Source organism: Condylura cristata, unplaced genomic scaffold (assembly GCF_000260355.1).
Source record: "Condylura cristata isolate star-nosed mole 26May11 unplaced genomic scaffold, ConCri1.0 scaffold00013, whole genome shotgun sequence".
Taxonomy (NCBI): Eukaryota; Metazoa; Chordata; class Mammalia; order Eulipotyphla; family Talpidae; genus Condylura; species Condylura cristata.
The window spans coordinates 20,337,091-20,359,323 of NW_004567114.1; the positions used below are offsets into that span (position 1 = coordinate 20,337,091).

Sequence of the window (22,233 nt, forward strand, 5' to 3'; positions counted from 1 at the left end):
TCAAGCCCTGCTCAGGAGGGCAGCCTGCAGGCCCTCCCAGAGATGGGCAGTTAGCACAGCTGTATTACAGCTGTCCAAGGGAAGTGGACTCCACAGAAGAACATGAACATCCATTGGCAGGAAAACCCCTGTGACCCTACGCCACGTGTTACCCCAGGAGAGCACGAGGTGGGCACTGGATTCTACAGGAGGGAGCCCAAGTCTTACTAGAATGACTTGCATGGCCCTGACCTGCCCTCCTCCAGGCCCAGCCATGTGAAGGGAGCTGGGTCAGTGTGGTTATGGGATGGGCAGTGGGAGGACCAAGCTGAGCGACTGCGCCCCAGTATGGCATCTGGCACAGGTCTTTTCTGCTGACAAGAGATGACGAGGTGACAATCTGGAATGCACAAGGCAGTGAGGAATAGAAGGTGGGAGGTCAGGGGCTCAAGGGAGCACTGAAAAGGCCTTGAAAAATCTCAGCTTCCCACATGGATTAACAGTCCATGGAAAAGAAGAACTATAGTAAGCAGAGTCTACAGAGTTGGAAGGACTGCTGGGTCCAAGAACAAATCAGGTCCTGGCCCCACAGAATTTGGGTTTCCAGGGACAGTGGAACAGAAGGAAACTGCCTGACCACAGTGGTTTCTTTTTAAACATTTATTTAGAAAAATAACACTTCCCTGCCCTCATCCCACTGTGCCACGGGACTTGGGCGTCATGTGCCATAGGCTTAGATCAGGTTTCCGCCCACATGGGGTCCGGTACACTCCGACGGGTGTTCACGCTGCTGAAGGCCACACACAGTTCCAACTGCTGCAGTCCTGTGCTCACCCTGTCCAGGCCTCTGCCTCTGGGCTCCGGAGAGAGAGAGAGGGCTCTGAGGGCTGAGGGCTGCTGACCCCAGTCTGTGTGCCCCCATGGAAGCCTCCTGGAGCAGCCGAGAGGAGGGGCTCTGTTCTGTCCACCTCTGGAAGCTCAGGGCTGGAAGCGCGGGGAGCTGACGTGAGGCTGGTGGAAGGCGTGGGCACTGTACACCACTTCGGGGGGCGAGGGTGTGCTGGTGGCCAGCACCGAGCACAGGGGCTCATGGCTGCTCAGCACCGATGAGAAGTACTTCACCTCCTCTGTGAGCTGCTTGATCTCCTTGCGCAGAGCTGCGTTCTGTTTCTCCAGGTCTTCACTCTCCTATGGGGGAGAGATTGGCATTGGAAATTAATACTGGGGAAGGCAGCAAGATGAGGGGGCAGCAAGAGGCATCTGATTAGCTTTTCATAAGCCCCGCCATGGAGAAGGACACTGGAGCACTTGTCTGCACACGGGTGCATGGACCTGTGTCCTTGTATGACCAAATGTCAGGTTGAAGCACAAGCAATTGCTGCTATTCGTCTGTTTTGACTTGTAAGATAGTTTCATACAGTCCCACCTGAGGGGTGTCTGTGTGAACGTGGGGGTCACCCTGTGTGTGCTCCCACACATGGGTCTCTGTGGACGAGCATGGGAGTAAGAGTGGCATTTTCAGGTGGGCCTGAAAAATGAGAACATTTATCTTTACTGATCTCACCCTAGACCACACTACATAATACCACGTGTTCTTCAAGGAGTCCCATGTGTGTGCTGTCTTTGCCGTAAGAATCCATGGGGAGTCACCTGTTTCTCCCAGTTTGGCAAATATTTAGGGTCTTTCTAAATATGAAATGGTCAAAATCCACCAGGGTTCTATTCTGCTCCATTCTGCACACCTGTGACCCTGTTTCACAGTACTTTGGGTATGTTCCAAACATGGGCTCTTTCTTTTTTCCAGAAATATCTTTCCCCTATTGTTTAGATAGATGTTAATCAGGAAAACTGAATCAGGTAAAAAGAACTGATTACTGATCAGTCAGTTAGTCGACAATTACACTCTGATGACTAGCATTTAAGGGAAAACAGTTCCACCATCAGAAAGGCCAGGGAATCATAGTTCCAATGTGATTTTCAGGTTCGTGTTCCTTGAGGGGATCAAACAGGCCGCCTCTGCCAGTCACTGGCACCCACACACAGAAGGAGGGAAAACACCATTGGAGACACAAATAAATTACATTTCTGCTTAAAAAAAAAACAAACTTAATATTGGGAGTCCAGATTTTATTTTTCTAGTTCTATCAATAGAATTAATCCAAGGAAGCCTCTCTATTATCAAAAATACAGTGTTAGGCTCTCCCTGAAATCCAGGAATGTAAACTCAGTGGGTGTGGAATTTGGCATGAATTCTGGAGATCAGATTTTTACTGAGCACCATAGGTTATTCTAATGATCAGGCAAGTTTGAAAACACAGGTTAAATAAGACATTAAATTTGCTTAAATTATTCAACACTTTCCTATTTGTCGATTGCCTGGCACATAAAATGAACTCAAATGTTTGTTGATTGGCTGGCTGGTGACATCCAACTGCTGGACCAGAAGTGAACTCAAAAACTATGGTGGGCAGTCAGCAGATGTAAGATCATTTGACATTTAAAATTTGTCTAAAAAAATCCAACAGGAGTAAGCTTCTGAGAGAACTAGTTCCACTGCCAGTCGCCCTAACCCACACATCCGGGGCTTGGGTAGCATATGAGTCTGGCCTTACCACCTCGCCAGCTTCCACCTGGCTGTGAAGGACAGACACGAGCATGCTCGGCTTCAGCCTGGCATTTCCTGTATGTGGCTCTGGCCTACAAAATGTGCTTCGGTCAGTTCAAAGGAAACCCCCATCTGCCAGATGGGTGGGTGTGGGATACCAAGAGCAGTAATAGAGTCAGAGGTACTGGCTTCTTCCTCAAGGTGTGGCTGGCTCCCTCTGCTTACCATTTGTGGTTGTTTTCGGGCACATCCCAGAAGGAGGGCATCCCCTCTTTACCGAAAGATAAGATAAAACAACACATGAGACTGGGGGGTGTTTGTAAGACGGGAACTGGGGGCCGTGAGTCCTGCCCCTTCCTCTAGCCCTTTCCCCGCCCCCTCTGAGAGTTTCCACTGGTGACAACATTTACTGTAAATTCTGGGCTCCAGAGAGCCTGGGCAAACCCCAAGCAGAAAGGGAGGGGCGGGGCAGGCGGGCTGCAAGGACCCAGTGCCCTGACCTGCTCCCCGCCTAGAGGCAGGCCTAGCTTTCGGGAAGTGACAGCCGCTTCTTCCTCCCTAAGCAAGCTCTGCTGAGCTCTCTCCACTGCTCTCATTTGCCTCTCCCGCCCTACCCCCCACCCCACAGCCTCCCTTGACTTGCAGATCCCAGAGTTCTAGTGGGGGTTATAGCTGCTGCCACTTCTAACCAGAAAGCAACCACCTGTGACGAGACACATCTTTACCTGGGGAAGCAAGACTGCTTCCTGCTAGGGCCCCAGAGAAACCAAAGACCCTGCAGCCAGCCAGCCAGCCACTTAGAAGAGGAAGAGTTTGACTTCCCTTGCAGAGGAAGTGGCTGCTGGGGCCTCATCCCTCCAGTCCCCACCTGCCACTGCCCGTTCCACCCCAACCCTCCTGGGGACATCCTGCCTTGAAAAGGGCTTACACAAGAGAGTGGCCACCAGAGCACAGGGTAAAATGTGAAAGTTTTGCCCAAGTGTAAAAATGGGCAAATGGGCACATTCCCTGACTTCCTTGCCAAGTCTAGAACTCAGTGAGGGGCAGAGGAACATTCAGGAAGGAAATTTTGGCTTCTGACATGCATGGCTTCTGCTATGGTGGAGGGGGTAGGTCTGCATTTGGGTTTCCACACAGCCAGCTTTCTACTTTTTGGAATGCCTTAAAGTGCTTCAAGTACCCCACAGTAGCCCTCGCAGTCAGACATGGGGGCCAGCTGTTATCATTACTCCCACTTCACCAATACGGACCTAGGACAAGCTCCATCTCCCAAAATGACGATGGGAGGGAGGAGGGGCCAGCAGCGGCTGGGAGAAAGGGCTTTGGAATTCGCCTTGAGACACCGATTTGCTCAGAGGTCCAGAAACTCTGAGTTCATTGCTCCAAAGCACCATAGTGTATAGGGGCAAAACAGGCCTCCCCTGGAGCCTGCCCCCTTCTCAGCCCTGCAGCTTCTAGCTTACGCAGCTACTTTCCCTGAGAGACCAGCCACTCGAGTGACCAAAGGTCTCTGGAGCCAATGAGAAGCCCTCCACTGCCCTCCAGGCTCCTCAGAGAAAATGGGGTCTTGGGGGGAGTTGAGGGGGGAAGGTCAGACGCAATGTAACACAAAACCCCCAAGCCAGTACACTGTGCCTGTCACAGGACCCAACATATGCCTCCTATTTTTGAGGTGGGAGTGGGGAGGGGACAGGGTGAGGGCGCCTCCTGTCTGACTGCTCTGTGAGGGGCTAACTCAAGGCCAGGCCTTCTTCCAGGTGCACCGTGGGTCCAGCTTATCTCACAAAGACAGTGTTTCAACCATGCTCACACATGAGATCTAACAAGATGGAGCCTAGTTCTGATTTATCAGTTAGGGGAGCAGCCTGCACACCGAGTGGTTGTGTGCAGTGAATGTGGAAAGCTGCAAGATCAGAAGATCTCTAAGCCCTCTCCAACTCTCCAATACTTCAGATTCAATTGAGCTACCAGAGTACATTAGCAAACCAAACCTGCTAACCCCAACTGCTGGAGGGAGTGTGTGTGTGTGCACGCATGTGTATGTGTTGGGGACAGGAAGATGTATACTCTAAGTTATATAAAAAGATTAGTAGGAACCAAATTTTTGAGAGAATAGTCTAGTTCAACTTAACAAGTAACATTTATTAAATGCTACTATTCTACTATGCTATCATTCTTTTAAGCATTTTATAGTTATCGTTATGTTTAATCTTTGTAGCTATGCTATGTGATAGATAATACTAATATTCACGTTTTGCAGAAGAGGAAAATCTGAGGTACAGAGAAGTTAAGCCATTTGCTCAAGATCACGCAGCTTGTAACCTGCGGTCCTGGCACTTAAATTGGGGCGGTCTGACTTCAGAAGCTGTGCCCACCAACCACTCTCGCTTTTGAAGCCTGTTTCAATCTTACGCTATTTGGTAATTATGTCCTGTGAGGCTTCCAACTTGTTGACTTTCCAATTTCCTTTTCCCTCTTTTCCTACCTCATGCAAATCCAGATGATAGTATTCACAATCTCCCTCACCTGGGGGTCACTTGATGCCACCCCATCATAAGCACAAACAACTCTGGGGTAGCTAAGGAGGCTTCATGGGGGTGTGGGAACACTCTGGGAAACTCCCTCCTGGAGGGACAGAAGAGGGGGTCACTCAAAGAACCCTTGAATGATGGGGAATTCCCAGGCAGGTCCCTTACCCACAGGGAAGCCAACTGGGACCAAGAGCAAGGACCAGCACTGGCCCAGAGCTCTGCCAGGGACTCTCCAGACATCTGAGCAGAGCGTGGTCCTCCTCCCTCCCAGTTCTGTTTCATACCTTGGACTTCTCCTTGAATTTTCTAACCACAATTTCCAGAGGGTGAAAACAGTCCCTGCGTGTTTTCTCCTTAACAGAACATACTTTCATTTATTGGGAGGGTGACCCTTTGTTCTCGCCCGCACTTCAATAAGAGTAGGAAGTGAAATTTATCCCTCTCACCAGCTATATGTTCAGTCTCCAGCAGTTTCTACCCTCCATCTACTAAATACTTTCCTAGAGTGGAGACCAACATCCAGGAGAAGTCTGAGACTGAGAAGGAGCACCCTTCTTAAGCGATGCTAGTAGTTGATTATATTCACATCCAGCACATCCATGCCTACCTCTCTCACCAACTCTGGGGAAATCAGTCCTGACTCCTACTCCTCACCCTATGAGGAGAGAAGAGGAATCACTAAACCACAGGTTTTTATACTAAATAATTTGTCTGATTCTGGAGAATCATCACTGTCATGTCTTAAAGCTCGAGGATAGGGGCCTCATTATCAACAGACACTTAATCACCTCAGTCATTCCTTCAGAATCCTGTCTAGGGCCCGATGGCCTTTTCCCTGGCTTCAGAACTATAATTTTCTTGACCTTGGATGTGACAAACACTAAAGGTTGACTCGCTGGACCTCTGTTCCACACTCTTTCCCCTTGCTTTCCTCTAGAGAGGCTGGAAAAAAATAGCCTCAAATGCCCGGCTTCCCTTGCAGCTAGGGAGGAACATGTGTTGGATTTTGAGCAATGAGAGGCAAGCAGAAGTACTCGTGGGCAGGGGGTGGACAGTGTATGGAACGTCCCTTCCCTACTGAAAAGGCAAAGCCTCACCAGTACAAAGGCCACCCTCCCTCAACACAGATTAACGTCTGGAGGTTCTTCAGTAGCCAAACTCAGGATGAAAGTCACAACCAGGGCTGGCTGTACAGAGAAAGAAGAGGAGCTTGGTTGTGTAATGACAGCCTGATCTTGTATTTTGGGAACATAAACCTTGATGTATTGATGCTTCTGATCATTTTCCTGTGACCGGTAGCTGAATATAATCCTGACTGATATTTCAATTTAGAAAAGCCATCACTGGCATGTTCAGTTCTAAAATATAGACAGTAATTGCCAACAATACAAAGGTTTGAATTGTCCACTTTGTTCTGCTTTTTAAATTGTGGGGTGCCTGGGACAGAGTGTCGGGTTATATTCCCATATAATTGCTCCAAAGTCATTCCACACATTCTACTGCATGTACCTGACACCGACCTTGAAGGTGCTCCCTGATTCTCAACCCTAGCTTCACACTGAGATCATCTGAAGAGCTTTGAAAAGAATCTTAACTCCTGGACTTCTAGTTAAGTCCAATTTAATTCTTTTGGAGTGGGTCTCCGGCATCATGATTTTAAAAAATACTTCCTAGGTGAGTTTCTCATGTTCATTTCTGGTTCCTCTTAAAAATAATATAATAGTGTAGCACATTTAATTTCATGAAATTTAATTATTACATATTTATATATTTAATTTCATTTTTTATTTTATTAAATATAATTTCCCCCTATGTATAGTATAAACAATATAAAGAACTTTAAGGAGGTGGGAGAACATTTGTAAGTTAAGAAATTTTTCTAAAAGTCAATGCCTGTTTAAGGCAGAGTGACTTACTATTATATTATTACTATAATTGGTGAAAACAATTTCAAGCAGCCTGGGACATTTCATTCTTATGATGGGATGGCAAGGGTAGGGAACCGATCTGAATTTCAGTAATGATGACTATCAAACTAGTTACTCTTTAGGTTACTGGGCTCCATGAGGGCAACGACTCACACTGTCTTCAATTTTGTCCTCAATGGCTAAGACTGTCCAGCAGGTAGTCAGTGTACAATAAAATCATGTTGCTTGACTGTCAACAGAATCTACAATTGTTTGCCAAAATTTGATGTGCACCTGAAGAGTCTATTAAGTAAGCATGGGATGTTCATGAAAATTCAGGGGGTATTTAAGCAAGCATTTAAGTACTTTCCTGCTCCTGCTTTGTAACTCTAAGATAACAACTACCAATGAATGCAAGAGATTAATTAAAACAAAACCAAAAAAGTCCAGGTCAGCCCCCTGCTTAACAATCCGTTTGTTCTCCAGATTGAAGCTCTGGAGTGGGGTGGCAGACTATACCACTAAAAGAACTCTGCATGTAATTTCTCTTCTTTGGATTTGACCTTCCCCATCCAAACCAAGCAAAGGGAACTTGACCAGCTGTGGTGAAAAGCCACACTGGTGAATTCTTAGAGTTTTTATGAACAACTGGAAATAAGGGTATGTGTTTTCACATACGATGGTGCATCTGATATCTCATCTGGCTGATTTCTAGGAAACAGTCAGGCTCCCCATATTAAACAAATTAATTAATGAACAACCTCTCCCCAGTGTAAAACGAACAAAGAGTAACCCTGTTGTTTTTACATTTGCTGTCTCATCTAACCTTCAAGCAGCTTAGTAGATGCTGCTACTCCCCGTGTGTAGATTACAGTTTAGGTTCAGATCGAGTTCCCCCAGGCAGGACTTGAATGCATAGGTTGGCACCCCACCCCTTCACCCTGCCCCAGTCTGAGTCCTGACCTCCACCATACAGTGATCTTCAATCCCGAACCCTCCTCACTCCCTCCCTCACCAGCCCCTTAACATGCAGGCTCAGCTTGGCCCCAAGGCTCTGCCCTGAGGACCTCAGCCCAGATCTTCCCAGTCTTTCTCTTTGACTCGGATTTCATGGCAAATGTCACAGCCTCAGAAAGGCCTTCTTTGATTCTCTTCCAAAGCATGTTTCACTTCATGCCATTAGACATGTCTATCCCCAATCTGACTCCAAGTAAAATTCTTAGATTGGTGGAAGCAAGGTCTCATCTGTCTCGTCTCTGCTGTATTCTCAGTACCCAGAACCATATCTGGCACCAAGGAGCCTAATATATATGCGTCCAGTGAAAGAATCATTTCTGCTGACATTAGCTCTTGCACTGGCAATGTGGCCTGGGCTTTTATACTTTTCTGTACCAACTCACCCCCTTAGCAAGAAGGCAAATTCCTGTATCTGTTCAGAGCCAGAATACATAGTAGTTACAGAGAGCTCCATGGCAGAAATTGCACTTGATTTCACAAATTTAATTTCTCTGCTTGGCTCTAAAATATATAACTTCCCTAAGACTTTCATAAGAGCTCTCGGTCACCTCCCTTAACCAGATGTGTACTGGAACAGTCCCAGTTCACACCTAGGGCTTTGGTGTCATTTTATCTAGTGGCCCTTTTCACTGTCAGAAGCATTCCCGTTGGGGGGGTAACTTATAAGTTCCTCTTCCAAAACCTGACTGACCCCCAGTTCTAGCTCAATAATATTTTCTGTATTGGAATCTCAATTTCACTTAGCTCTCTTCAATAAAATATAGACAGCATAACTACATTAAAGATATTTTTTAAAACAATGTACATGCCCACGACCCTAGTGCCTTAACACAATCATTGTCATTTGTATGTTGCCATCTTGTTCTTTCAGAAAGCACAGTTACTTCAGTAAGATCTCACAGTGTATATGCAATTTTGTCACATCTACATAATCACCATCATTATTATTTTTTGATGGCTCCATTGTCAAATAGATTATTGAAAATCATGTAAAATGGTCTTCTCATGTTGGACATTTTGGTTGCAGTTGCTATCAAAATGTTGCTGCTATAAAGGATGCTGCAGTGAATACCTTGATCCATGTGGGGTTTTGTTGAGTAATTTCCTAGGATAAAATCCTAGGAGCAGGGGCCTCCCTGGTGGCGCAGCGGGTTAAAGCACTGCACTGAGAAACTAAAGCCACTTCCGCATGAGTTCGATCCCCGCCTGCCCCGGAGGTGACCACATGGCGTGGCAGACCTCTCCTGACCCGCCCGCTGCTCCCCTCAGCAGTGTACTTCGTCGATCTGCCTGTTCTGCTTCCCGCTCTGTCTCTGGTGAATCCTCTCACCCTCCGCATCTCTGGCCTGTACCCCAGTTCTGTATGAATAAATAAATAAATCTTTAAAAAAAAAAAAATCCTAGGAGCAGGATGACTGGGCCAAAGAGCATATACGGTGTTCCAATTCATAATAGATGTGTCTGTCAAAGGCCTTTCTGTAGGATACACCATCACCAGCAGCGAATGTACTCAACTTTACAACCTCATCGGCATTTAGGTGATAAGATTTGCAATTTTTTTGTCCACTGTTTTATTTTTTATGTTTTCTTAACTCCATTTTAATGTTATAAGTTATTGATCACTAAGTTTTTGTATCTGTTCCCCATTACAACATTCTCAGTGGCCATTTTACCTCCCTAAGAGATGGGCAAGGTCAGGAAATACTTTTGGTTGTCACAAGTGGGGGGTAGGGGTGGCAGTGAAGTGGTGTGGCTGGCATCTAATGGGTAGAATTTACAGTTTACAACTTAGTAAGACACCCTTTCCTTCCCCCTCCAAACACTCACCAATGAAAATTATCCGAGTCGAAATGTCAATAGCACCAAAGTTGAGAAAAACTTACTGTGTATCATTTTCACAATCAGAATAGAAAATCAGGTTATTTTCATTTGGGTAGGAAAAATATTGCATAAACTTTCTACTCATAGTCTCTGCCCACTTATCTACTGGTATTCTGATGTTTTTCTCTAAAAGGATGTTCTTCCTACGGTATAAATGTAATCTGCATTTTTAAAACTTGAGCATGAAGATGTTTTCTGAGTGGGCAGCTGTCTACTTGTGACCTGTTATCTGTACTAAATTAGGACAGGAATTCTTTATGTGGAACTGACCACTTTTCAAATGGGCCTTCAAACTAACCACAATGATCCATTCGGGACAAGCAGTTAGGGGTGATTGGCTTCAACATGATTTTCCTTCCTATTGAAATTGCCTAATTTTTTATTCTGAATTAAAAATGGTACACATTTGTCCTTAAAAAAAAAAGTGCCAGGAGGAAGATAAACTTCTCAAAATCCAACCACTCAGAAATCCTTTCAGAAAGGCATGCAAACACACATATCTTATATTAACAGGATTATATTCCAGAGACTTTTTGCAACTTGCTTTTTCCCCTTGCAATGCTATGTCATGGACATCACTCTATATTGATAAATGTAAATCTTAATAGCTCTTTTTAGTGCCAATATAACATTCTATGGTAGGAATATATTATAATAAACTTGATCCCCTATTGAATATTTCCCAGTTTTATATTTTTGATAACATGTTTACTACTCACCCATAATGTGAATTGAGAACCTTGGTGTATCATTTTTCTTTAAGCTCTTTTAAGCAGAAATGCTGCCACAGGGTATCTAATACAGGGTGTTCAAATTTACTGCTACCCAGCTTTGTCAAAAAATGGTCCCAGAGGATATATTGTTATGTTGCACAGAGATGTCTTTACTTTCTTGACTAGGGTTATCAATGGAGGCAGCAAAAAAATGTAAATTTTGGAGGATGTGTCCTGTGTGACCTTGGACAAGCCACTTAGCCTAAGACAGAAATTATATAAAATAAGATCTTTTTGCTGAATAAATGAAATAATACAGGTTGAGCACTTAACACAATGCCTGGTTCATAGCCTGGGTTTAGCACATGTTGAATAAAGTGAAGTTGAGTGCAATGGAGGCCCAAGAGAAAGGTCTCTTTTCTGTGAATCATTCACTGATTTTACATTCAACTTTGTCTAGAGGTAACTAATCAGAACATTCCTGTTGTAAGTACCTCATTGACCACAGCACATGTTAAAGCTCCATGTGTGCCTAATTGCTTAATTTACACTCATGACCTTTTTATTTGGCATTAAAGACACACCCAGAACCTGTCAGTCATTCTCTTCTTTATGGTATGTGACATTGCTCCAGCAGCAGCTTAAGACAAGCCCCTGTCCCACCTTCATCTCAAGCTCCAGATTTCAAGTTCGGTAGTTACTCTCCTTTGCTTCTAGTTCCACACCCAAGGCCAGCAGCACAGTCAGGGCTAATATTGCTGTTTGTACTTTACTTTTAGTTTTCCATGAATAAATCTTCTGAAGTCATCTCAACTAGATTTCCCACAGACCTGAGACACTGACCCAAAATTCTTCCAGCTACAGGCACCAGCAGTGAGCCATGACCAGCAACAGGAGGCCCACACAGTTTAAAGTAGCCACCATCCCTCAGAGGGCTGTGACCTTAGGGTTACTCATTGCCCGGCGACAGTTGGTTCTCCCAAAGGACTGAGATGCTCTTGTGGGATGATCAAGGGATAAATTGTCACAATGGAAGACTACCCCATGCTTGAAATTTAAGTTGGAAAAATCACATATAATCAGGATCAATGTTGAGAATTAAATATTTACACTTTAAACATAAAAGCATATGATAAACTCATGCAAATTATATTAAAAAGGTAAAAGAAACGCAAAGAATCTCTTGTACGTTAAGACTTTAGTCGTACTTTTCAGAAATAAATATCATTAACATTTTGGGGGCAACCTATTTGAAAAATTTTAAGTTTATGCATTCATGCACATGTATGTTTTTCTTTTTCTGAAAAATGTGCATGGTGGGGCCTCCCTGGTGATGCAGAGGTTAAAGTCTCAGCATTATCAAGCTATTGCCAACAACTGTGGCCTGAGTTCAATTCCCAGCCAGGAAGCTGACCCACATGGTGCAGCAGACCTCTCCTGTCTCACCCGCTGCTCCGCTCAGCAGTGTATTTCAGTAAAATCTGCCTGTTCTGCTCCCCACTCTGTCTGTCTCTGGTGACTCCTTTCACCCCCACACCTCTGGCCTAAGCCCCAGATCTTGTATATATAAATAAATACATCTTTTTTTTTTAAAGTGCTTGGCAACAAATAATGTCTCATAGCCATACTTTTTTCACTGAAAAGTATAAAAGTTTGATCATCGGGCCCTCCCTGGTGGCGCAGCGGGTTAAAGCACAGCACTGAGAATCTAAAGCCGCTTCTGCATGAGTTTGATTCCCGCCTGCCCCGGAGGTGACCACATGGTGTGGCAGACCTCTCCTGGCCTGCCCGATGCTCCCCTCAGCAGTGTACTTCCTCGATCTGCCTGTTCTGTTCCCCACTCTGTCTCTGGTGAAGCCTCTCACTGCCCCTGAACCTCTGGCCTGTATCCCAAATAAATAAATAAATCTTTAAAATAAAATAAAATAAAATAAAATAAAATAAATAAAAAAATAATAAAAAAATGTTTGATCATCTTTTCAGTTTAGCACGTTAAGATGTAATTCATTATTTTAATAATGTCATGGTATCTCACTGAATGGACAAGCTTTAATTTATTAGCTCCTTACTGACGAATCTTTAGCTTTCTGGTCTATGCTACAGCAGGCAACATAGCAGTGACTAGCTTTACATGTCCACAATTGTATAATCTGTGGGTACCTTAGTAAGTAGACCCCAAACTAGTGGTATGTGCACTTACAGTGAAGATAGCCAGATTCAATATTGTCCACTACTGAGAATGTACTGACTTCCACTCCTACTAGCGGTATGTGTTAGTACCTGCTTCTCGACCACCTCAGCAACATCATATGTCAGAGACCTCACTTTGTCTCTCCGTCAGGGAATCTCACTGCTGCTTTGTCACTTCTTTAAATGGAGTCTAACATCTCTCCCATGATTACTTTTTTTTCACTCTACCTTCCTCTCTCTCTTTTTCGTTGCCTATTCATAATCATTACTCATTCTTCTTTTGAGTGTTAATCATTTTCTTATTCTGAGAGCTCTCATATATTAAGTAACTATGTCCTTTTTTGGTTATATTGAAGATATTTCTCCTCGTCTGTCTTTTGCTTTTGATTTTGCATTTAGTATTTTCAGTTGTATAGAATGTGTTTACTTTTTTAAAAAATGTGTTTACTTTTTTAAAAAATGTGTTTATTTATGCACACGAGAACTGGAGGACAGGCCAGAGGTGCTGGGGGGGGGAGGGGATTCACCAGAGACAGAGTGGGGAGCAGAACAGGCAGACCTACTGAAACACACTGCTGAGGGAGCAGCAGGCGAGGCGGAGAGGTCTGCTGCACCACGTGGGGATCGAACTCGTGCTGCAGTGGCTGTGGACAGTTTTGTAGTGCTGAGCCTTAAGCCCCTGTGCTACAAGAGAGGGTTTCAGTGTGTTTACTTTTTGATGTATAAAGGTAATGCACGTTTATCTTTTTGTCTATAGTTTCAGGATTTTGTATGTTATCTGGAAAATGCTTAACTATGAGATTAAATTTTAATGCTCATGTTTTTCAAATTTTCGTAGTTTACTTTTTGTTCATTCAATATGTGGGTGTTGAATTAGAAGTTAAGAATCTTACCTTTTTTCCCCTCAAACATCCAGCCAATTGTTCCAGCTCTATTTATTGACTAATTCAACTTTCTGTCACTGTTTGAAACACCATGTTAGTCATTTTGCATTTGTATTTGTTTTGGGAATTGATGTATGTACTGGGGTCTTGAATTTGAGGTTGCTTTTGGGTTGGTTTCTGAATTCCATCTGTGCCATGTTCTCTTTTCCACATTGTTCTGACACCTATATTTGTGATTCCCTTTATTTTATTTAAGACTTATTTTTATTTTATTTATGAATACAAGAACTGGGGAGTACTATAGAGGGATAGAGGTGGAGGTTTGGGAGGATTCACCTGAGACAGAGTGGGGAGCAGAGCAGGCAGATGTACGGAGACACACTGCTGAGGGGAGCAGCCGTCGCGACAGGAGAGGTCTGCTGCTCCATGTGGGTCAGCTCCCTGGGCTGGCATCAAACTCATGCCGCAGTAGCTGGACATAACTTGACAGCGCTGAGACTTTAACCCCCGTGCCAGCAAGGAAGCCCCAGGCGATTTGCTTTAATATTCAGCTTGTTGAATACCTTTCTTCTGCAGAATTTCCCTAGCAATGGTCACACAGTTATTTTTCACTGGGAGCTAGCCCAGGGCTCTCCCAACTCCTAGAAAATCTTATTGGATTTTTATTTGCATCACATTAGCTTAAACAATATCTACAGATGAAAGAAAATTGCTCTTTACAAAAGGTATATCTTTCTATTTATTTGAGTGTTTTGAAAATCACTTAGAACAATGTTGATATTTAAAAAACATTAAGTCCTGAATATTTTTTGTTATATGAAATCCTCCCTTTTGTTGTCCTGTAGTAAACAGACTCTTTCCTCCTATTACACTTTTCTAGTTGGTTATGCAGTTATTACTTTTTTTTTTTAGTGTTTTACTTTTAACTTTGAAAGCAGAGTGAATTCTCTTATTATTTTTAATAGTTTTGCATCTGATTATCCTGGATCCATTTACCAGCTACTGATACAGTTTAGAAACAAAGTGGCCAGGATATTTCTTTCTCCTATGTCACAGGTACCTTTACCCCATTATTTCTGCAGTGTCTGTGGGAGGGAAGGAACTAAGTGTGATGGGTGCTGGCGTGAGATGTTCGGCCCAAGGAGAATTAAAACAGAATATGGACTGTGTTGGTGAATATCACAGTGAGATGAGGCACGTGCTCCAGCATAGGGGACAGGAGTTGGACGGGAGATGTTCAAACACTGCATGAGATTAAACACAATCTTCAAAAGAGGCTCCTTTCCTACTCTGCTATTTAAAAATCAATCAGTGCACAGTGTTTTGATGTAAACCACTTAGAGGATAGACACTGAAAATATTAAAGGGGAAGTAGCCCACAATTTTACTGGAGAAACAAGATAATTCTCTTGGCGTTTTAAGAGAGATAATGGTGACAAGAAAATATTACTCTAGCATCATTGAGGCTGGAACACTAATACGACCATGATGCTTCTTTGATACTGTTCTCTTAGTACCTGCTAAGCCCTGGCGTTCAGTGTATGGACAGAGGACTCACTCATACGGCTGTGTGTGAGCACCAGGCTGGGTCTGGAGCCTCAACACTGGAGCCAAGGAGTCAAGTGTAACCAAGCATTTGAAAGCTGCTTGAAAACGCAGCTTGAAAATCAGAACATTTCCTACCTGAATCACAAACATAATTAAGAGGATAAAGCGTCTATTACAGTCGGAGAGGAAACAGACATTTCACACCACAGCTAAGCCCTCTGTTTGATGGCAGATTTATATGTTGTTGCCGAAAGTTTCTACCCAGAGCCAAGATCCATAAATTGCACTAACTGCAATCCCTAGGCTGATTGTGTAAACGGATACAATCCACTCACTCACTGTCAAAAAGTAAAAACGAATGCTAAGGTGCGCAGAAGAAAGAAGTGGGGAGGAGATGATGGGAATGTTCTAGAGACAGGTTGGGGATGAGGGTGTTGACATGGTGACTGCATGACTGGGGGGTCCCCCAGGATATTTCAATGCGGTCATGACCTATATACTCAGAGAGGCTAATCTTCCGTTTGAACCCCTGTTGGACAGAGACAGACAGCCAAAGCGCAGAACCCCAACACAGCAAAGAGACAATGACGTCATCCTCACAGGTAAGTCCTGGAGGGGTTGAATGGAGCCGGGTGGGTTGATCTTACAGGGAGAAAGTAGTGAGCTAGGGAAGATGCCTCTGTCACCTTAGGAGGGAGGGAGCTCTGTCACTAGAAGTGCCCCAGGTATAAGGAGGGGACTAGAGGAGACTCAAGCATCTAAGGTATCTCTGAAATTTCTAGCCGTTAAGAAATCTTTCAGTTCTGAGATTGTATAATAAATATTTTATATCCACAATATGTATACTTTAACTCAGTTGTTACTGTATAATATATTTTACTATATATTATAATGTATAAAATGCATATGTAGAGCCTCTGTTGCGGTTATAATTTTGTTTCTTAGAATAACATATAATAATAACCATTATGAATATCAGTCTTAGTTTCATTAATTTTTTGAATGTTTATCATTCACCAGGCTCTGTGCTGGGTTCTTTATATGTGCTAGCTCTACGAGGCAGTGACTGTGAGTTCCATTTTGTATAATAAATATACGAATAAGGAGTAATAAATAAAGAAGCAAAGCTAAGGAAGGTTGAGAACACCTCTAAGGTTTGTCACAGAGAGAGCAAGTGGCGGAGCTGATTTAAACCCTGTCCTGGCTGCAGAGAAGTTCAGTGATAGTTTCTGCCTTTTCTTTTTTTTAATGTTACAAACTCATAAAATATATAGCAGTTTGCCAATCATGAAACATTGTCTACTTGTACACAAGGAAATCTTTAACCTTTCTAATTTTTATTTGTTTGCTTGTTGGCTTGTTGCTCTAAAGAATATTGAGGGAGAATCAGACACTGATAGAGTGGGTGGCCATAGATTTTCAAACTCAAGGTAGTGGACCGAAGTGGAACAAGCTCCTGAGCCATTTGAAATCATGATGAGAACGTGACGGTAAGTAGCAGCTGCCCATTTAGACTGCCCAGTACACCGGTCAAAGGAAACGGGCTTTGCATGCATTTGTTTTTCTTTCAAGTCAACAAATATTTATGCATGTCAAGCAGCGTTAGTATGCAATGGGATATGCTGAATACGTTTCAAATTTTATGCATTTTATCAGACACGTTGCCGCAGCCTGCTCTCTGCATCCTTGCAAAGCCAAAAGAAGCATCTTTTTTTCCTGCAACTGTAGCTTCCTTGTCTCTGATAGGACTGAAGCAACTATTCTATCTGACTGAGTGCCATGCTATCTTTCAAATAAATACAATGCAAGCTGCACTTACTCATTTTTCGAGCCAGTTATTCTTTTTTTTAAAAAAAAGATTTATTAATTTATGCATAAAAAATCTGGGGTAGAGATGTGGGATTCACCAGAGACAGAGTGGGGAGCAGAACAGGCAGGCTGACAAAGTACACTGCTCAGGGGAGCGGAGGGCAAGACAGGAGAGGTCTGCTGCGCCATGTGAGTCAGCTCCCTGGCAAGGATCAAACTCAGGTCACAGTGGCTGCAGAGAGCTCCATGGTGCTGTGCTTTAACCCCTTATATCACCAGGGAGGCTCAAGCCAACTACTCTTTTTTAACCATTAAAAAAAACCAACTGATTTTTTTTTTTTTACCATTAAAATTTCTAAGATGCTAGAGGTTTGGAAATGGACCAGGAGGAAGGGCAAGATGGTAAAATGGCTAGAGGAGGGATGGCAGGGTAGGAGAGGAAGGAGCCAGTGAAGTGAGGTGTTTGAGCAAGAACCAAATGAAGTGGAAGAAGAGCGAGGGAAGGAGGTGAGGGATGGGAGACCAAGAGGGGACATGGCTCCATGAAGAGCTCAGCAGAGCAGGAGAGGCCTTGGGTGGGGGTACCACATCCCCCCAAGCCCCTGCCCAGGCTGGGGCTCTGCCTTCTCCAAAAAGCTTGAGACCGGAGGCAGCTCAGCCTGCTGGGCGACCCCCCTGGGTAAGTGCACGTGACACTGGACCTTTCGCAGACCCCAGGGGACATCACTAAAGAATCCAATCTTAATGTTTTTCCAAAAAGAGGAGTAAGGTGCAGTACCTTTATCTCCTTGCCCTAAATGCAGCCCAGGACGGTGCCCAACTGGCCTCCCGAGACAGGACGACATGTGACCTTAACATTGCAGGATAATGAGCTCCCCCAACGCACTTAGCTCTTCTAAATTCTCCCTCCAAGCAGTGCTGCCTTCTGCTCGCTGTGGCTCCTACCAACACTGAGCAGGTGCTTCTGACTTCCAGCAGCCTCTCAGCTTCCCACATTCAGTTCACCAACTACTACAGCCTGGGCCTCTGGCCAGAGGGGCTCATTCCTCTGCTCAGCCTCCTGACCCATTCCAGCTGCTGAGTCTTCTCACTACACCACAGAAGACCCACCCCTCCCCCACCTCACCCTGCAGCCCGCCACTTGCTCTCCCCACGTCCTTAGCCCAAACAGGTACATGCAAAGACAGAGCCCGAGCTCCACAGTGCCGGGTCAAGGCCCGACCCGGAAGGACGCAAAGGCCTGGACACTCACCAGATGCAGCGTGTCAGCCTTCTGCGTCTGCCTCTGCCGGCTCTTCTGCGCAGCGATGCGATTTTTCTCCCTTCTCTGAACTTTTCTCGCATCATCAGATGAGTCCTGGGAAGCAGAGATGATAACAATTAGGTGCATCTGCTCCTCTCATTCTTCTAAGAGGCTCTCAGGTGTTTGGTATTCATGCGTCCATCCTTCCAAATCTCCATCTTTTCATTTGTTCAGCCATCCTCCTGTCCCCCTGTTTATCAAAAGGCTGAGCCCCAAAGAGAGGACCTCCCCACTCTGTTATAGTCCCTGAGAGCTTGAGCACTTTCTTGGCTAAAACCCACAGGAAGAGGGCAGAAGAACTTGAGGTCTCAGTAGGACTTTATTTGGGGGGAAATGGTGAAAGCAATTAAATGTGTTTTATTACCTCTCCTCTCCGGGGCTGCTCCATCCTTACTCTCACTTTTTGAACTAGAACCTTCTTGCTCTTTTGTGCCTGCTTCTGTGCAAGTTCGTTTACAAAGGTATTCTTGTCTAATTGCCCACTTCTGCAAAGCTGATATTATTACTTTCATTTTAAACATGAGGGAACTGAGACTCAATGCGCTTGCCCAAGAGCCCACAGCAGTCAGGGAACTAACTACCTGTTCTGATGATCAGTCTGATGTCTATTCCCCACCATCACAGCCACCTCCCTCGTCTATACTCCACGTGTCTCTGGCTTCCTATTGGGCCAAGGCCCCCACCCCAGATCTGCTTCTTTCCCCACATTCAAGTTCATTTTTGTTGTGACCTTGACATTCCCTGTGGCTCAGAGCACAATGCCTGGTACAAGCCAGTGGTCAGGATGACCTTAAGGGAGAGCCATTCAGGTAGTGAATGGGGGCTTAGGAGGAAACGGGACCTTTGGATAGTCTGAGTAAAGCCCATGGTGGGCATGCCCTCTGCTTAGGCAGAGAGGGGAACACCAGCCTTTCCCGGATACTGCGGTGAAACCCTCTGCGGTCCCTCCCCACCCTGCCACATCCCTGTGGGCTAGGGCTAACCGGGCTCACCCGGCTCCCCAGTATCTCACCAACACACCCAGTACCCCCAGGCATAGCAGTGGAAGGGCATGGGTTAGAAAGGAAGGAAGTATTCTTCCTCTAAGGGGGATGGGAACCAGGTTACCATGGAAGCCATGAGTAATTTCCTTCCTAAGAAGAGCGCAGACTTCCAGGCAGTCTGAGGCACTGACACCATCTTGAGCAGAGCACTGGTTGTCTGCCTCCTAGTGGTCCCCGCTAGGACTTCTTAGAACCTGTGTTCTCCCAGTACCGACAGCAGAAGCTATATGAAATATTTATATACTTTTCTTTGAGCTGCAGAACATTTTGAAAGCCCTTTTGGCGATCTATGCTAAGAATTCAATTTTTAAACAACAAAGGTGGAGAAGAAATGTCAACCCAGTGATAGATGAGAAAGAAGCAGCCTGCACTGGAGAGAGAGACGTGTCAAGTTGAGCGGTAGAGAAAGCCCCAGAAGCTTGAGGCCGGCTGCACCATTTTGGGGCAATCTTCACGCTGAAAACCTCTGCCTTAAATCTGAATGTGAAGCCATCCCTGAACCCCTACCATAATCTCCGGTTTCTCCAGAGCTGCCCTGAGAACTACTACCGCACGTCTCCAAGCCTCAGAGCTGCCTCCTGATTTATTTCCTTCTTCCTGTCCAGAATCCGCAGAGGAAGGAGGCTCCCGCACCCTCTCTGCTGGCTGTGCCAGAGCCCTGGGCAGCGTCCCACTGATAAGATAAAGTCCTTCTGTGTTGGCCAGGCCCTTCTTCCTTTGAACTTGCTTTAGTTTTATTCTTTATTTCGCCCTGATCCCTGTCTTCTCTTGCCCTAAGTTGGTGTCTAGGGAATCCCCTTGTCAAGGACTTGGGCCAGGCAGCCCACTGCAATGCTCTGCTCCTGCCTGGAGAGAAGGCAGACCCTCTCCTCCAAGAGCCTGGTGCTCTTTGATGTTCATTCTCCTCTTCGCTTCCTAGAAAGCTTCCTGGGGTGGGGACCCAGGTGAGGTAGAGGCGGTAAGCACCGTTGAGGAGACAGTGGAAACGAGGCTCAGGCAGAATGGGTGAACGATGAGGGTTCCCACCCATGTGCACAGTTTAATTGCAAATACCACATCCTAAGTCAAACAGAGGGTTCCCGCCACCAGCCTAGCACGTCAGGGTCCTGGCTCTCAGCTCCTCAGCTTCCAGGCAGGACCAGGAAGCCCAAGCCTCTTCCTGCCGTGGGGATGAGGAAGGAGGAGGGTGGGAAAAGAAGCCTCTACCTGCTTGCCCGGGGGAGGAGAGCGGCTGAAGCTGGAGTCGCTGCTGTCCGAGCTGTGAGGCATGGCTGCAGTCTTCCGGCTCTGCTCGCAGCCCCAGACGCCTCTGGGCTCACTGGTCACCAGCTGACCTTCCTGCGTGGTGGCTCCCGGGCCTCTGGTTCGCCCCCCTCTGTGGGCCCCTCCTCTGCCAGCCCTGCAGCCACCTCTGACCCCTGCGTCCTCCTCACTCTGGGGTGCAGAGGCACTGCTCCCCGCAGGGACATGTCGCTCGCTTTGGGGCTGGCGCTCTCTCTCTTGTGGTTTCTGGTAACTCACGCTGGAAGTCACATGGGCGGAAACTTAAACAAGTTAGAAGCTAATTTGAAAAAAAATACATATCTGGGAAAAGACCTACTGAATTATGTGAAAGAAAGAAAAAAATACACAAAACCCCAAATACCTTCCGATAGTTTGAAAGGCTGAAGAGCTCTCTTCAATCAATGGAGATAAAAGACTAAAAACAACCCAGGGAGGGAAAAACCCCAGCCCGAATTAGCAAGTCCTGCTTCTGTCAACATGGGCTGAAAGGAGGGGATGAGGGAAAGTTTCCATGGTGGCTCAACTTGATCTCTAAACCATAATAAAGCCATGAGATTGGGATTTCTTTCAGGTTTCCAACTGAAAGCAGCTGCCAGGCGCGGCTCGTAGGGGGCTCGTAGGGGGCCTTCCTCGCCGCCTCTGGGTCAGCAGCCTGGGGCGGGCTGTGGACCAGGCTGAGGTGATCAGGAGGCCTGTGGGAGGCTCTGGAACTGATGCTCTACATGTTTATGCGGCTCCTGTGCCTCGGCAGGAGGCTCTCCTGGGAGAAAAGATGCCTCTTCTGTCGAGGGTCTCTCAGGAGGTCAGGCCTGACCTGGAATCTTAACAACTCAAGAAGGCTACAGTCACAGCCTAGAGGGAGAAGCAGAAAAGAAGAATGAACGAGCCCTTCCTCTCAGTGTGCCTGGCGACTTGTGTAGCTCCCGTGTCAGTGTGTGTGTGTGTGTGTGTGTGTGTGTGTGTGGTGGAGAGACAGAGGCAGAGCTTGAACCTGCCGCCTTGCCTACCTCTCTGAGCCATTTCAAGAAACATAATAGCATGTGTTAGAATGTTCCTGGAAGACAAAACCCAGCTCCCCGATGGCCCTACCTCATGCTGCTGCTCTCTTTTGCCGGTTCGTGGTGGAATGCCACCAGTCTTGCCACAAGCCGACGTGTAAAGCTTTCAGGAATCAACCTAACTCTACTCACCCGGGCACCCTGGCTTTCTAAAAAGGCCTCATTTCATTCCCAGGAACAAAGCCAAAGATTCGCCTTGCTTGTTCTTAGGGTTGAAGGAATTGTGGTCCCTACAGGATTTCATATCCGCTGGCTGAATTTCTGCTGTAAAACAACATTGCCCTAACAGTAAATTGAGCAAAGCAAAATGCTTTCTCTTGCTGAAGCTGTGTTTGAGTGGAGAAGGTGGACAGTAACCATAGCAGCTGGCAGGTAAGACATCAGAGGGTGGCAAGAGTGAAGGAGAAAAATACAGCAGGTAGGGAGGGGTTAGGGAATTCGCCATCCGTGGGTGGCTTTTTCTGCAGGGTAGTCAGGAAGG

At 45.7% G+C, this 22,233-nt stretch overlaps 1 protein-coding gene across 2 annotated transcripts; it reads right to left on the reverse strand.

The window, feature by feature from the left end:
* Positions 1-697: 697 nt before the first annotated feature.
* On the reverse strand, positions 698-20,905 carry BATF (basic leucine zipper transcription factor, ATF-like). 2 transcript variants are annotated; one of them, XM_004681679.2, is made up of 3 exons: positions 20,617-20,905; positions 18,317-18,421; positions 698-1,167 (listed from the first exon to the last, which is right to left on the reverse strand). In XM_004681679.2, exons 1-3 carry the CDS (start codon positions 20,677-20,679, stop codon positions 958-960), a joined length of 378 nt encoding a protein of 125 aa, XP_004681736.1. In that variant the 5' UTR covers positions 20,680-20,905; the 3' UTR covers positions 698-957. The 2 variants fall into 2 exon arrangements, with proteins under 2 accessions (XP_004681736.1, XP_012579886.1); XM_012724432.1 differs by lacking the exon at positions 20,617-20,905 and adding an exon at positions 18,732-18,788.
* Positions 20,906-22,233: the final 1,328 nt, after the last annotated feature.